Below are 16,824 nucleotides of genomic sequence, written 5' to 3' on the forward strand. Positions count from 1 at the left end.
GGTATAAAATGCGGAGAAAATACGTTGGCACGTGAGGCGGAGTCAGTAGCGGACTGATGTGCGAATAGGCCGAAGGCAACACAACGCGCCAAGATCCGGATGGCACCGAGGTGGTGTCCAGCAAGTTGCAGCACTGGTGTGGCCATCCTACAATGCTGAAAGTCGGCGTGGGGCGCCCCGTTGGCCTGTGAGTTTGCGTCAGTAGCGGACCGATGTGCGAATAGGCCGAAGGCAACACAACGCGCCAAGATCCGGATGGCACCGAGGTGGTGTCCAGCAAGTTGCAGCACTGGTGTGGCCATCCTACAATGCTGAAAGTCGGCGTGGGGCGCCCCGTTGGCCTGTGAGTTTGCGTCAGTAGCGGACCGATGTGCGAATAGGCCGAAGGCAGCACAACGCGCCAAGATCCGGATGGCACCGAGGTGGTGTCTAGTAAGTTGCCGCACTGGTGTGGCCATCCTACAATGCTGAAAGTCGGCGTGGGGCGCCCCGTTGGCCTGTGAGATGGCGTCAGTAGCGGACCGATGTGCGAATGGGGCCAAAGGCAGCGCAACAATATATTCTGAATTGAAGACACCACAAGGCGCTGAGATGCCAAGTTCCAGATGGCACCGAGGTGGTGTCTAGCAAGTTGTGGCACTGGTGTGGCCATCCTACAATGCTGAAAGTCGGCGTGGGGTGCCCCGTTGGCCTGTGAGATGGCGTCAGTAGCGGACCGATGTGTGAATGGGGCCGAAGGCAGCGCAACAATATTTTCGGAATAGAAGACACCACTAGGCGCTGAGATGTCAAGATCCGGATGGCACCGAGGTGGTGTGTAGCAAGTTGCCGCACTGGTGTGGCCATCCTACAATGCTGAAAGTCGGCGTGGGGCGCCCCGTTGGCCTGTGAGTTTGCGTCAGTAGCGGACCGATGTGCGAATAGGCCGAAGGCAGCACAACGCGCCAAGATCCGGATGGCACCGAGGTGGTGTCTAGTAAGTTGTCGCACTTCTGTGGCCATCCTATAATGTTGAAAGTCGCCGTGGGGCGCCCCGTTGGCCTGTGAGATGGCGTCAGTAGCGGACCGATGTGCGAATGGGGCCAAAGGCAGCGCAACAATATATTCTGAATTGAAGACACCACAAGGCGCTGAGATGCCAAGTTCCAGATGGCACCGAGGTGGTGTCTAGCAAGTTGTGGCACTGGTGTGGCCATCCTACAATGCTGAAAGTCGGCGTGGGGCGCCCCGTTGGCCTGTGAGATGGCGTCAGTAGCGGACCGATGTGTGAATGGGGCCGAAGGCAGCGCAACAATATTTTCGGAATAGAAGACACCACTAGGCGCTGAGATGTCAAGATCCGGATGGCACCGAGGTGGTGTGTAGCAAGTTGCCGCACTGGTGTGGCCATCCTACAATGCTGAAAGTCGGCGTGGGGCGCCCCGTTGGCCTGTGAGTTTGCGTCAGTAGCGGACCGATGTGCGAATAGGCCGAAGGCAGCACAAAAATATTTTCTGATTTGAAGACACCACAAGGCGCTGAGATGCCAAGATCCGGATGGCACCGAGGTGGTGTCTAGCAAGTTGTGGCACTGGTGTGGCCATCGTACAATGGTAAAAGTCGGCGTGGGGCGCCCTGTTGGCCTGTGAGATGGTGTCAGTAGCGGACTGATGTGCGAATGGGGCCAAAGGCAGCGCAACAATATTTTCTACAATATTTTCGGAGTAGAAGACACCACAAGGCGCTGAGATGCCAAGATCCGGATGGCACCGAGGTGATGTCTAAGTTGCGGACCGATGTGCGAATGGGGCCAAAGGCAGCGCAACAATATTTTCTGACTGACACCACAAGGCGCTGAGATGCCAAGATCCGGATGGCACCGAGGTGATGTCTAAGTTGCGGACTGATGTGCGAATGGGGCGAAAGGCAGCGTAACAAGATTTTCTGTATGGAAGATACCACTAGGCGTTGAGATGCCAAGATTCGGATGGCACCGAGGTGATGTCCAGCAAGTTGCTGTACTGGTGTGGTCATCCTACAATGCTGAAACTCGGCGTGGGTCGCCCCATTAGCCTGTGAGATGGCGTCAGTAGCGGACCGATGTGCGAATAGGCCGAAGGCAGCACAACGCGCCAAGATCCGGATGTCACCGTGGTGGTTTCATAGTTGAGAGGCACTTCATCTGCAGTGGGGCGCCGAGATCCGGATGGCACCGAGGTGATGTCTAGCAAGTTGCTGTACTGGTGTGGTCATCCTACAATGCTGAAATGTAGTGGGGCACCCCTTTACCGTTTCAGTTGCCATTCAGCTGAGTTTCGGCTGCTCTTGATGCTACAGCGACAGGCGGCTGCAAGAGGACTCTCAAAATGGCGGCCTGTTCTTTGGATTTGGGCCTGGTCCACTAAAATGGCCCTGGGACACCTTAGAACTCGGATGCTCGATTTTTTTTTTCCTTTCCTGTACATGCAAAAAAAGGTAAATGCCCGGTACGTTACACGCTTCATCTGCCACGATGAACTCTCCAGAGGAACCGAAAAAATATATAGTTGTGGTAACTATACCATGCATCGTCATATGGAGAGGTGGCACCAATTAATTATAGTGCTGCATAAAAGAGAGATTTGGAGGAGAACCCCTGACCTGCTAGTACATTCATCAAAGAAGTGGCACTGAGAGCTTCAGAGGCAAGTGAAACGGTCCCAAATATTTAGAAGAACTTTGGAAAGATTAAAATGACATGTTTAGATTGTGGCAAATTAATTTCATGTGGACAGATGAGTGTTACTCTAATAAATACAGCATATGAACGTCATCATAGTCGATGGTTGGTAGAGACATTTTGACTATATCCTGGACCTGCCCGTCCTCGCCCAAAATGGCGCCGGAATAAATGGGACTCGTAACTCCTTGTTGTGTACTGGTTGCAGAACCTTGAAATCACGAGATACGTATGCAGTTTTGAAGCACATGGCGGGCGGGGACGAGAATTGATTGAATATTTCGACATCCCTATTGATATTAAGTTCTGATGTGTTATTGATTACTGTACTGTTGAAAGTTCGAATTAACGTCACCCATGGTACTTGCCCGCAAATGTATATCTAGATAATTTTATTGTAACTGGCCCTGTCGTATTTTAATTATAAAATGTACGTCCACCGATTCCGTAACTGTTAGACACCTTAGTTCTTGCAACCTAATGGCCCGCCCGTTACGTTCCTCTACAGTGTAAATGTCTATTCATCATATACGATTACAGTTTGCTCTGTGGCAGGCCCACGTGGTTATAGGCTCGTATTTGTATAATGAAATTTTCACAATAAAGGTTTTTAAAAGAAAACATGGTAGTAGTATATACATTGGTAAAGTTTTTAATAATAGTCACTGTTTTAGAATCATTAAAAGGCAAGTGAAATAAAGCAGACCAATTACATGAAGGGTAAAAGGTATAATACGAAGGAACGCAGTAAAGATAAATGGTCAAGGGCTGTTGTGTTTTCTATTCCTGCAACATAAAGTGATCGATAAGAATCTCATATTCAGGCGTATCGGCGACTAAGACAGCAGGTCGACCCTCTTTTGCTCAACGGCTCCGTCATGGGACGAAGAAACGCCCTTTTTCTCGAAAAAAGAATATATTTTACTTGCAGGACAGTTGTAAATTTTCCGGGAAAGTACATTAGCCTGGAACATTATAACATATATTTAAGAAAAAATAATGTTCGGAAGTAATAAAAAGCGTAATTTTTAGGTCATATGACCAAGCCTTTCATCATTAGAATAAGAAAAGTAAAATGAACCAATGAAAAGTTTTATTAACAAGTCACATGACTTGTTATGCTTACGTTACGCGCTGCGCGCCCCGGATGACTTCCGGATGCGCTAACACGGCGCGTCATATGACGCATTACGCGACAACGCAGGTCCAGAATATAGTCAAAATGTGTGCACCAACCAGCGGTCGGAACACAACCCCTTTCAGCAGGCTAAATAGTTCTGTTAAATGACAACAGAAGGGACAGGCAACAAGAACCATTAGTCAAAGAGGGGAGGGCTAGTTCTTCTCTACCGGGTTACATTGGGGCGCTACCGGAACTGATCGAATTGGTAGTCTACAGTGTTTCTGGATGTTTCAGACTGAAGCTGGGGTTAGCATGAGAGCAGCACCATTTCGTAGCTCCGTCGTAGCCATTCCGCAACCAATCATGGCAGCCGCTCTTTATCGTTATTTTGGGCGGGGTGGGTGGCGGAGCCGAGCTGTTTTGCAGCCATCATTGTGTGGAGTTCAGTTCATTTCACTAGTTTTGTATTTGTCATGAGGGGTTGTTCCTAATGTTTCTATTTTAGCGAGGTCAAAAAGAGATCCCATTAGTGGCCTACTGATTTTGCTCGATTCCTTTTCTTTTTTTTTTTACACGATTTTTCGTTATCTGCAAAGACTAAACAGAGTATTGCGACTCTGTGTTTGTTTGTAAATAGAGAATGAACCAAAGAGAACCAATTCTAAAACAGTAAATACTTGGATAACAATCAATCAAATGGAGAGAGAAGCAGGCACGACGTATTACAACGGGGGCAAAGGCCTGCGTTAACTACCCTTCACTATGTGCAAAGAGAGAGTACTCCTAATAGAAATGAGGGGGGGGGCACCATTCAAAGCAGATCAGTGTGCATAAACACGAAAATGTTTTCACTTACCACGTACTTGACATTCGACAGCTTATGATATTTGCTATTAAAAAACCATTGAAATTCACTGAAAAAACCATAGGTTATAGACCATATATAGTTAGGAATTAGCATTTACAAAACCTTGAAAATTCACTGAAAAAACCATAGGTTATAGACCATATATAGTTAGGAATTAGCATTTAAAAAACCTTATTTTACTCACACAAAACCATTGAAATTCCATATATAGTTAGTTGCACTAACTATATATCGCGCACCCGCAATCCACTGCTGATCATGTCACATATTACATCATTCATGACATGGTCAGTGACATCACTGATGACATCACTGATGACATCTCAAATGACATCACTGATGACATCACTGATGACATCTCAAATGACATCACTGATGACATCACTGATGACATCTCAAATGACATCACTGATGACATCACTGATGACATCTCATTTGACATTACTGATCACATCACTGATGACATCATTCATGTGATAATACGATGAACCTCTTCAGACTCTAATATAACCTTAGATACACTCAGTGTAAACAGACACTCATAGACTGTCACTCATCCATGGAGTTACTCAGACACTTAGTCAGTCATGCAAAGAATCAATCACACCTCCATTTCCTCAACTATACAGTTATACACACCTTACTTATTCAAACATATACTAAAACATATTTACTCACTTATACAATCCTGGATACAAGTTCACAATGATCCATACAGCCACTCACACATTCACTGGCTCTTATGCACAGTTATTTATATATGTCAACTCTCACATGTACTGTGTTTTACATATGTACTTACTTTGACATGTAGCACTGAGATATCCATTCACTCACCAATACCCTCATGCACACAGTCAACCGCCCATACAGCTGTTTCCACATGCACTTTTGAACCCATACATCTAGTCAATCAACTGCTCACACATCTATGCAGAGAGTCATACACCTCCCAGCCACCCACACACACACTCAGTCTCCCATACAAATGCTTGGGCAACCAATCAATAACCCATACAGTTAATCATATAGCTAATGATCAACACATGCAGCAGTTTACAGAACAACAGACATAATGATGCACAAATTAAGACAGTTCAGTCACTAACCCATGCACTCAGTGAGACACATTTAATCAGTCACTCATACAGTCAGCCATGCCCCTACTAAATCCTTCATCAAGACACTTATACATCCACTCATTCTTCAATATGTAAGACATATTTTAACTTTACAGAAACATACAGTCACTGGATGTAGTCATCAGTGATGTCATTTGAGATGTCATCAGTGATGTCATCAGTGATGTCACTGACCATGTCATGAATGATGTAATATGTGACATGATCAGCAGTGGATTGCGGGTGCGCGATATATAGTTAGTGCAACTAACTATATATGGAATTTCAATGGTTTTGTGTGAGTAAAATAAGGTTTTTTAAATGCTAATTCCTAACTATATATGGTCTATAACCTATGGTTTTTTCAGTGAATATATATATATATATATATATATATATTACCTACTGGCGGTCGCCAGTAGGTATATATAGTTAGGATTTTTTCTCTATGGGTTTTTTGAAAATTCTATGTCTAATAACTTTGGCGTTTGTGGACGGAATTGGCTGAAATTTTTAGGAAAATGGCACATTTTGTTTCTGAGCAGCCCTTGAAAATTTGGGGGGGGTTCGTCCAGTGGGGGCCGAGAAAAAAGGGGGGTCCCAAAACGTGTTTTTAACATTGAGTTTTCCATAGGGCGGTTGGCCTCACTTTTAGCCCGAACGGCTGAATGGATTTGCACGAAACTTGGCAAAATTGTAGGGACTGGTAGCCCGATGTGCCTTTTGTAGGTCTCAATATATGTGCTCCAGTGGATTTTGAGAAATTAACGTTTAAAAACAGATATATATCTGTAACAGCGGACCGGGCAGCGCTCTGGTTCGCGGACTTTTCGCGCAACGGAGCTTTGTGAAGCGAAGCTGATTGGTTCTCCGGCGTCTGTCAACATTCCAAACAGTCCGTAGCGGCCGCCATCTTGTCTCTCGGTAGGATCGAGAGACAAGAGGAGGTCAAAACAAAGGGGGAAATAACTATAAGGGGGCATAGTAGATCCTCGCTGACCCCCTAGGTTTGATGTGGAGGTTTTAAAAGGGCCCGCGGGGCAAAAAAAAATAATAATAATAATAATTGAACGGCTGAATGGATTTGCACGAAACTTGGCAAAATATTAGGGACTGGTAGCCCGATGTGCCTTTGCTAGGTCTCAATATATGTGCTCCAGTGGATTTTGAGAAATTAACGTTCAAAAAAAGATATATATCTGTAACAGCGCTCCGCTTCGCGTAACGGAGGTTTGCGAAGCTGATTGGTCATTCTGTCACTGGGCTATAGTTGGGCTACATCTGGCTGATATTTGGGCTACATTTGTTTTTTTGTGTGTCTGGCGGCCATCTTTGGGCTACATTGGGCTACATTGGGCTTCATTGGGCTACATTCGGCTAATTAGCAAATAGCTCATCGCAAACTAGGAATGGTAAAGAATCGCTATTTATTCCTTAAAGTTCGCTATTTAGGAAATGCAAAAAACTTTGATGATATATATGGCGGTTCATCTCTAACAAGATAAGAAGCATTGGGATACATTTATGATGACTGGCGCATCACCAGGGATGTGTTAGTCATTCTGTGCCGCTGTTCCGTCACCTATGGTGTGCTGCATTTACAATGCGGCGCATCATGGGGCAAAAACAGCACAGATGCGTGATGTATCTGTGCCGTAAAGGTGGCGCATTGCTGGAGTTGTATCGCAAGTGTGATGAAGCTCCAGCAAGGGTCGGGGGTGCCCCTGTCGCAGGGTTTCTGTTCTCACACAGAACTGTGGACAGAGGATTGGAACCTCGGCGAATGCATTGCTGGAGTTGTATCGCAAGTGTGATGAAGCTCCAGCAAGGGTCGGGGGTGCCCCTGTCGCAGGGTTTCTGTTGTCACACAGAACTGTGGACAGAGGATTGGACCCTCGGCGAATTAGGGTGTCCCAAAACTCACGTTAGTAATCAAAAACTCCTTAGCAAGCTAGGTACAGTGTCACATTGGATATAACAAACTCTCAATGTTTAGACAATCCAGAATATGAACTTATAGTACCTCAGGATACGTGGAACTCATGAACAGTCGGTCGTTATAGATTTCTTAGAAACCAGAACATGGAGTTAAGAAGAACAGATGTGTATTTGAAATGTTTATTTACTAATGCCGTCTTCTCAGGCGTAGTACCTTAGATAATAAAAGTACACATATTATCAGTAGCAAAATTACCAGCATAGTTACTAGTACATAAAAAGTGAATGGTGATAGTATGTTAACATGCTGTAAATGAATAAGAGTTAGCAACACTTATAAGCAGCCGCGGGCCGTGGAGGGAGTTACGGTGAGGCAGGGAGGCGGGGAGGGGGAGAAGCAGGGTGGAGAATACAAGTACACATATTATCAGTAGCAAAATTACCAGCATAGTTACTAGTACATAAAAAGCGAATGGTGACAGTATGTTAACATGCTGTAAATGAATAAGAGTTAGCAACACTTATAAGCAGCCGCGGGCCGTGGAGGGAGTTACGGTGGGGCAGGGAGGCGGGGAGGGGGAGGGGCAAGGTAGAGAGGGCTCCATCCTGCTTCTCCCCCTCCCCGCCTCCCTGCCCCATCGTAACTCCCTCCACGGCCCGCGGCTGCTTATATCTCACCCTCCCTAATACACATATTATATTATTTGCTAAGAAGGTCTCTTTGTGTTGGTTTAGGGCGTGCCCATACTTTAGTGTCTTAGATTTGAAGGAATCACATCACCATACACCAGCTCTCTCTTCATGTGAACCGCATCAACTGTTGTGTATGTGTGTTCGGCAAAGCAATATAAAACCCGCATCATGCCCAGAATTGGCAGAAGTTGCACTTATGTTATGAGTATGAAGTCGTGGAGATCAGACCTCATAACAATTCTGTATCGTGTTGTTCTTGAAACTTTAGCACTCGCTGTACAGATATAGTTTAACAAGTAAAGCAGATAGTAGACCAATAACATATTATTCTCATGTAAACCACGATGAACTACTAGGTGGAAAGCTAAAGCAACAACTAAGTGTCGTGTGCAGAAGTTGCAAAAAAGGAAAAATGGCGTTTAAACCGGTAATGAGCCCATGCTAACTTAACACGGTGTAAAGATATCCAGGACCTAGATGACACCTCCTCATGATCCGGAAACGAACTGAATAAGATAATAGAAGTGCCATCTCATGAGAGCAGATTGCAAGTTTATATGTGGACGGTCCGCAAGGTAAAGCATTAAAAACTAGGAAAATTTAATGCTAAAGAAAAATAAAACAGCCAAGTACTTTATCGAGTCTTAAGCCAATAGGCAAGGTAAATAATAAAAACTTGATAAATAAGTCAATGAATTGTCAATGAAATGCTAGTACTCAGCATATCAAACATGAAAAAGGTCTATGACATAACTGTGTATGCAAAATAAGCTGCAACAGCCTCCAATAGGAAGTCACCGTCTTCATCCGAAAACAGTTCAGCCATCCAATTTAAAAGCGGAAAAGAACATACGTGCTCTCCCAGCACCGGATCCTCTATCACCATCAGAGGACAGCTCGGTGGGTTTTCAAGAAAGCTCTCTTCCAAGAAAGACTGTGCTGCCGCCAGTAAATTCCAGGGACCAAGTAGTCCATGCATCAATGCCACAGCCATAATCCTTTCGCCAGGACAAACCAACTCGTGAGTAATGATAGGAGTCATCAGCTGATTAAAGTCGACGTCAGGAGAAACCGGTCCGCAGAGACACAAATCAATGGCCCAATCGAAATCACAGGTCAGGCAGTGAAATACAGGCTGGACACAGGTGAAGTAGGAGAACCGAAAAGATAATCCATATGCCGTGCTTAATATCGCCAACGGCATTGTGCCATAATATTCTAGCATGCGATTGCGGAACAGTGTCAGCAGCTGCAGGGTCGGAGGTTGCATAGGAGGGACATCCATATTTAAAAATGTAAAAAAGCACAAGAGCGTCCGCTGGTAATGCAAGTAAAAATGCCAATCCACGAACCAGAGTGCAGAAAATACAATGAAAGGAAGCAGGGATGACTCCAAAGATTTTCTCAAATGAAGTCACGAGACCACTGGTAACAACTTTAAAAAAGTGTGTCAGGGACTTTGTGGAGGATGCGTTAAAGATAGTCGGAAACATGTTGCTGAAATTGAAAGGCAAATCTTAATTGAAAAGGGTGTGCACCTCTGTACGGGTGTTCGCTATGTGAAGTACGAAAGTTTCACGGGCCGAACTCAAGGCCACCTCTCTCTGAGACAAAAGAGCTCTTATTCTTGCCATGCCGTTGAAACGTGTCCCAAGGTTGGTATTTGTGGCCAGATTAAAAACTCCCTATGTTCATGTGTGGGAGGAAATAGAACATTTCTGCAGCAAATAACCCGTTCACTTACTGTTACGATAAAAGGAATACTTTTAATTAACTCAGAACAATCTTCATTATTGAGCATCAAATAACTACCATTTTCCAACAACTTGAACGTGGGGATGATAGCAGGAACTGGCGTGCCTTGCAACACGCAAGCCATATTTGGTCGGTGTTTGTTGCATGAACCGTGTAACTGTATGTGCCTACACATTAGTGAATGATCTGGCGTCTCAGTGCATTCCTCTCCATTCAGATAAACTTCTTGATCATCTTTGAAACATCTGTATGTGTATGGAAGCGACCAGACCTCATGAAGAAAAGCACTACCTAAAGGTTCATAACGACCTATTGGTATATATTTCATACAATTTGAAAACTTATATAAAGCAAAAGGCAGCGTTATTAAACCGTGGATAAGGCATGTTGTCAAAAAACCCGCAATCCTCTGCTGATGATGTCACTGAGCATGTCATGAATGATGTAACATGTGACATCATCAGCAGTGGATTACGGGTAATAGTATCTCTAGTTTACTCCCCTATAGCTGTCTTTATTTTAACATAAGTGTGTGTTTCCCTCCCTTATACTTACTGTTTTTGGTTCGCTTCCAGTTCTCGTACCGGCGAGCGAACTAGGAAGCGAACTAAGAGAAATAGAGGTTGGCACAGTTCCAAATATTGTACCAATTTTTTAATAACGGGGAGGTAGTTCTGAAAAGAACTTTTTTTTTTATTTTTCTGAACATTTTTTTACTGTTTTTGAATTTTTCGGAACAGTTTTATATTTTTTTGGGTTTTTCTTGGAGGGGGCAATGAAAACGATTCATTGTAAAGGGCTCAACAGGAGCAACAAAACAAAAAAAAGAAGTATTTATTATTTTGGGCGTTTCGGACAAACTTGTATATGATAGTCAATAGCTCTGTTGATCAGAGTGATGCTTCTTTCTCCGTAGGAAATGAATCCATCGCAAAATACGCAGGTGTGTTTTACTTCACCAAATCTCATTTGTATATTTGGCACCATCTCCCTGCCCTCTGGTCCCGTTACTTCCGGTACAACAGATCTTCTGGCCATAATAGGGAGATTATCTAGGTCGTTCCGAAACTGTGCAGCACTGTAGTTGTTAGGATGCCACCTAGTCATATGGCGATGCATTGTGTAGTTTCCGAAACTGTATTTTTTGTCGGTCCCTCTGGACAGTCTATCTTGACATATAAGGCAAGTTACGTATCTTGCATTTACTTTTTTCTGACCTTTGGGAATTTTAAAAAATTGCCAAATGAAGTTTTCTTTCCGGTGAGACGTCCTGGGCTGCTCAGGCAAAAACTGCCTCTCTTCGTGCTCGTCCTCCTGTTCCTCTTCTTCTTCTTCTTGTTGAATTATAACTTGAGCAGGTGGTCCACTCTTCCTTGGATGTGGTGGAGGTGGTGGGGAAGCACCAGCTGAAGCTACTAAAGAAGCCATTGCTCAGTGATCACAAAGGGTCTTTCTCTCACAATGATGAAAGTCAGAGTGAGGAAAGAAGGAGGGATTTTCATCATTTGGGAAAAACAAGAGTTCTCAACCAATCAAAAGTGTTCATTTTAGATTATATGACCTAGTCTTACATCATTAGGAAACCAAAAGTGAAATGAACCAATGAAAAGTGTTATTACCAAGTCACATGACTTGCTGTGTTTACGTTAAGCGCTTTGCAGGGCCTCCCGGTTTGCTTCCAGAAACCTGCGCTTTGCGACTCGCTTCGCGTACCAGTTCGCTAACGTAGTACGTCATATGACGTATCACGCGACAACGTGAAACGTCATGCGGACGGGAGGCGTCACGATGTTGTTTTGTAACGCGGCACTTGCGGTAAAGAAACGTTTACCGGCTCGCGGTCTATTTCGCGGCATCAAGGTCAGCTAACGGGAAGCTTCCCGATTTGCGAAGCGGGAACGAAGAAAAAAAAATATTTAAAAAAAAAATTATTCATAAACATATAAAATATATTTTTGGATTTAAAGAAGAATACATTTTACAGCTACAGATATTAGCTGTTAAAAAACCAATGAAATTCACAGAAAAAACCATAGGTTATGGACCATATATAGTTAGGAATTAGCATTTACAAAACCTTGAACAGTCACTTAAAAAAACATAGGTTTTTAGACCATATATAGTTAGGAATTAGCATTTACAAAACCTTGAAAATTCACTGAAAAAACCATAGGTTATAGACCATATATAGTTAGGAATTAGCATTTAAAAAACCTTATTTTACTCACACAAAACCATTGAAATTCCATATATAGTTAGTTGCACTAACTATATATCGCGCACCCGCAATCCACTGCTGATCATGTCACATATTACATCAATCATGACATGGTCAGTGACATCACTGATGACATCACTGATGACATCTCAAATGACATCACTGATGACATCACTGATGACATCTCATTTGACATCATTCTTGTGCTAATACGATAAACCTCTTCAGACTCTAATATAACCTTAGATACACTCAGTGTATACAGACACTCACACACTGCCACTCATCCATGGAGTTACTCACACACCCAGTCAGTCATGCAAAGAAACAATCTCACCTCCATTTCTTCAACTATACAGTTAAACACACCTTACTTATTGAAACATATACTAACACATATTTACTCTCTTATACAATCCCTGATACAAGTTCACAATGATCGATACAACCACTCACTCATTCAGTGGCTCTCATGCACAGTTATTTATATATGCCAACTCTCACATGTACTGTGTTTTACATATGTACTTACTATGACATGTAGCATTGAGATATCCATTCACTCATCAATACACTCATGCACACAGTCAACTGCCCATGTAGCTGTTTCCACATGCACTCTTGAACTCATACACCTAGTGAATAAACTGCTCACACATCTATGCATAGAGTCTCACACCTTCCAGCCACCCCCACACAAACTGAATCTCCCATAGAAATACTTGGGCAACCAATTAATAACACATATAGCCTCTCGTATAGCTAATGATCAACACATGCAGCAGTTTACAGAACAACAGACATAATGATGCACAAATTAAGACAGTTTAGTCACTAACCCATGCATTCAGTGAGACACATTTAATCACTCACTCATACAGTCAGTCATGCACCTACTAAATCCTTCATCCAGACACTTATACATCCACTCAAGACATATTTTAACTTTACAGAAAAATACAGTCACTGGATGTTGTCATCAGTGATGTCATCAGTGATGTCATTTGAGATGTCATCAGTGATGTCATCAGTGATGTCACTGACCATGTCATGAATGATGTAATATGTGACATGATCAGCAGTGGATTGCGGGTGCGCGATATATAGTTAGTGCAACTAACTATATATGGAATTTCAATGGTTTTGTGTGAGTAAAATAAGGTTTTTTAAATGCTAATTCCTAACTATATATGGTCTATAACCTATGGTTTTTTCAGTGAATATATATATATATATATATATATATATATATTTCCAAAGCACTCTCGGGTTCCACATATAATTTGATTATGACCAGAAGACACGTTTCGACACATGTACCTTTTTCGATTCTGAAAACAAAAAAGTAGGTCCTTTTGGACATTTGTTGGAAAATTATTGGACCTGAGGCCATGCTTACGTAAGGAAGCACCCATCCCCTCAGGAGTTTGATGGTGATTTGTGGCACTTGTTTGGAAATTAATGTAACCATCAGAACTGCCGCAAAGTACTGGAAAACCTGCCAACCGGAGTTGGGACATTACAAAATGTCAAGTACTGGTTACTAAACTGGTGCTTTCAGGAATTTGCCAAGAAAACCGGCGGGACAAGGTCTGCAGTCAAGGACAATGCTGTTCATACATGATGGCAGAGTGCTGGCTAGTTCACAGTGTGTTATTTCTTCAATTTGCGCTTTGCAGCATTTACTGGGAATCATCAGTTTGTGGCTGCAAAAGCGCTCAAGGGATCAACCAGTGCTTTATTATACACACCGTGATGGCGAACATGTAAGTCAACTAGTGAAGTAGAAATGTTGTCCATTTTCAATAGACATGAATTACTACCCAAATGGCAGGTGAACTCTGCTATTTAATGAGATCCAAACTCAAACCTGTTTTTTTATTTCCAGAATTGAAAAAAGGCGAATGTGTCGAAACGCGTCTTCTGATCATAATAAAATCATATGTGGAACCCGAGAGTGCTCTTGGTCCTTTGTCTTTATGTTATGTTCCAATTTTCTTATCAGGAAATATGGTGACTATCTTCTGACATATTCATACTGCCAATTTTCAAATAACGATAACTTCAAAGTTGCAATGTTGTCTTTCCGGATAAGAAAATTGGGACGAAACAGAAAGACAAAATTCAGCATAAGAGAAATGTAGACATATACAGGAATATGAGAAAGGTTTGACAATAAATCTGAGTCAGTGCAATAATGATTATAATGAATTAAGTGTTTAGAAACTATACCTGTTTCACCAATCCTCATGGCCAATATTGGTTTAAATATGTACGTACAGTTTTCTATGTCCTGTTTAGGAATATTTTAATGGAAGCAATTATTATCTATCTTTTATGAATTATTGATGTTTTGTCTGTTTTTGTGTTATAAAAGACTTTTTGACTTTTAGGAATTGTCAATGTATTGTTTGTGTTTGTTTCACTAAAGTCATGTCTTAAGTGTATAATTTTTTTACAGCCCTGAAGAAGTCCAATGGGTTTGGGACGAAACACGTAGGCTGTAGCTGTATCTTTTTTTTATATGTACTGTTACGAAGAATCATGAATAATAGAAAGAATAAGGATATCAACTTTTCAAAAGAAGAAAGTTGTTGTGTTGTCTTTAGTATAAAAGATACCTATAGTTTGTCTTTTTGAATATGTACTTTGCCTGTGACAAATGTTAGCATCAAGTTTTTAGAAACTGTGCTCCTCTACCCTTGCTGCATAGCAGGGAGAGAGATACAGGAGCAGGCAAAACAAAAAGGCTGTGTCTTTCTGCACCACATGGTGCCGTTTGCATGGAACGTGCTGCTGGTGTAGAGAAATCAGCACAAATAGCAAAAGGAGCATGTTCCGTCTGTTGCAGGATTCTGCAGATTTTCCCCAGTACTTTTTATAACTCCACTGAATTCCACACCATGAAAGAGTTTTGCCCAATCCTAATGTCGTTTTAGGTTGGGCAGAATATGCTGTTCTGCCTGTGGAATTGGCATATTTATGACTACAAATGTAACGTGGAGTAAACTTACAAGTAGTAACTTACCTTTGGGAATACCAAAAAGTAGTAAAGGTGTTGAGGTCTAAAGATAGACTTTTGGTCTAACTTTACCTTTGTTAATCAGTTCCAAAATGTTATTTGTGGTACTTGGGAAGGTTAACTTGTAAAACTGCTCAATATGATTTTTATGTCCTTTTGTTGAAGAATGTTTTATAACAGTGAACTATGTTCTGTTCATGTAGATATGAAAGACTGCATAACGTGTCCTGATGACCAGTGGTCCAATGAGAAGAGAGATGCCTGCATCCCACGCACTGTAGACTTCCTGTCTTATGAAGATCCATTGGGAATGGCCTTGTTCTCCATCGCATGCTTCCTCTCAATACTGACTACTGGAGTGCTGGGAATTTTTATTAAATCTCATAGTACACCTCTGATTAAAGCTAATAACCGGGACCTTAGCTACATCCTCCTGCTCTCCCTTGTGCTGTCTTTCCTGTGCTCTCTTTTATTTATTGGACACCCTTTAAGGATGACATGTCTTCTCCGGCAAACTGCCTTTGGGATCATTTTCACTATTGCTGTTTCTTGTATTCTAGCAAAAACCATCACAGTTATTATCGCTTTCAATGCTACAAAGCCGGGCAGCAAGCTGAGGATGTGGGTGGGTCCCCAAGTTTCCAGATTCTTTGTGCTTCTTTGTTCCCTGGGAGAGGTGGTGATCTGTACTGTGTGGCTCCTCGGCTCTGCCCCTTTCCCAGACATCGACACTAAATCAGAGACTGGAACGATTATCTTAGAGTGCAACGAAGGTTCTGTGGCTGCGTTCTTTGCTGTGGTTGCTTATATGGGGTTCTTGGCTCTTCTGAGTTTTGTTGTCGCCTCCATAGCTAGAAAGTTGCCGGCTACTTTCAACGAGGCCCAGTTTATCACCTTCAGCATGCTGGTGTTTGTCAGTGTATGGATCTCCTTCATCCCGGCATACCTGAGCACCAAGGGCAGGTACATGGTGGCCGTGGAGATCTTTGCCATCTTGACCTCCAGCGCTGGATTGCTGGGCTGTATCTTCATCCCCAAAGTCTACATCATTATTCTGAGACCTGAGCTCAACACCAAGGAATATCTAATGGGGAGACAAGTGACCACCGCAGACTTGTAACAGTTTAGCATGAACTGCACCTCAGACATATGTGATGTTTAATGTGATAGAACTCAATTCAAAACTCATTTAGAACGGTGACTTTGGTAGAGTGTCCAAGTTCTGATCTTCAAAATATTAAAATACTTTCATAGTATAGAACTGAATAAACAATGTAGAACGCTGCGAAGGACCATGGAGTGGGCTCAATCAATCAGTTTTACAATAGGCCATATGAACATAATGGTGGCTCAAACATAATCCCTGAGGATCCCATTGAACATGCCCT

General features: G+C 42.7%; 1 protein-coding gene across 1 annotated transcript in view; it reads left to right on the top strand.

The window, feature by feature from the left end:
• LOC144784226 (vomeronasal type-2 receptor 26-like) overlaps positions 1 to 16,556 on the top strand; it is a 195,774-nt gene extending 179,218 nt beyond the window's left edge. The window contains exon 6 of the mRNA XM_078662876.1: positions 15,640 to 16,556. Within this exon, the coding sequence (XP_078519002.1) occupies positions 15,640 to 16,556 (917 nt within the window). The remainder of the gene's footprint in view (positions 1 to 15,639) is intronic.
• The last annotated feature ends 268 nt before the right edge of the window (positions 16,557 to 16,824 follow it).

The sequence above is a fragment of the Lissotriton helveticus genome, chromosome 10, assembly GCF_964261635.1.
Source record: "Lissotriton helveticus chromosome 10, aLisHel1.1, whole genome shotgun sequence".
NCBI lineage: Eukaryota > Metazoa > Chordata > Amphibia > Caudata > Salamandridae > Lissotriton > Lissotriton helveticus.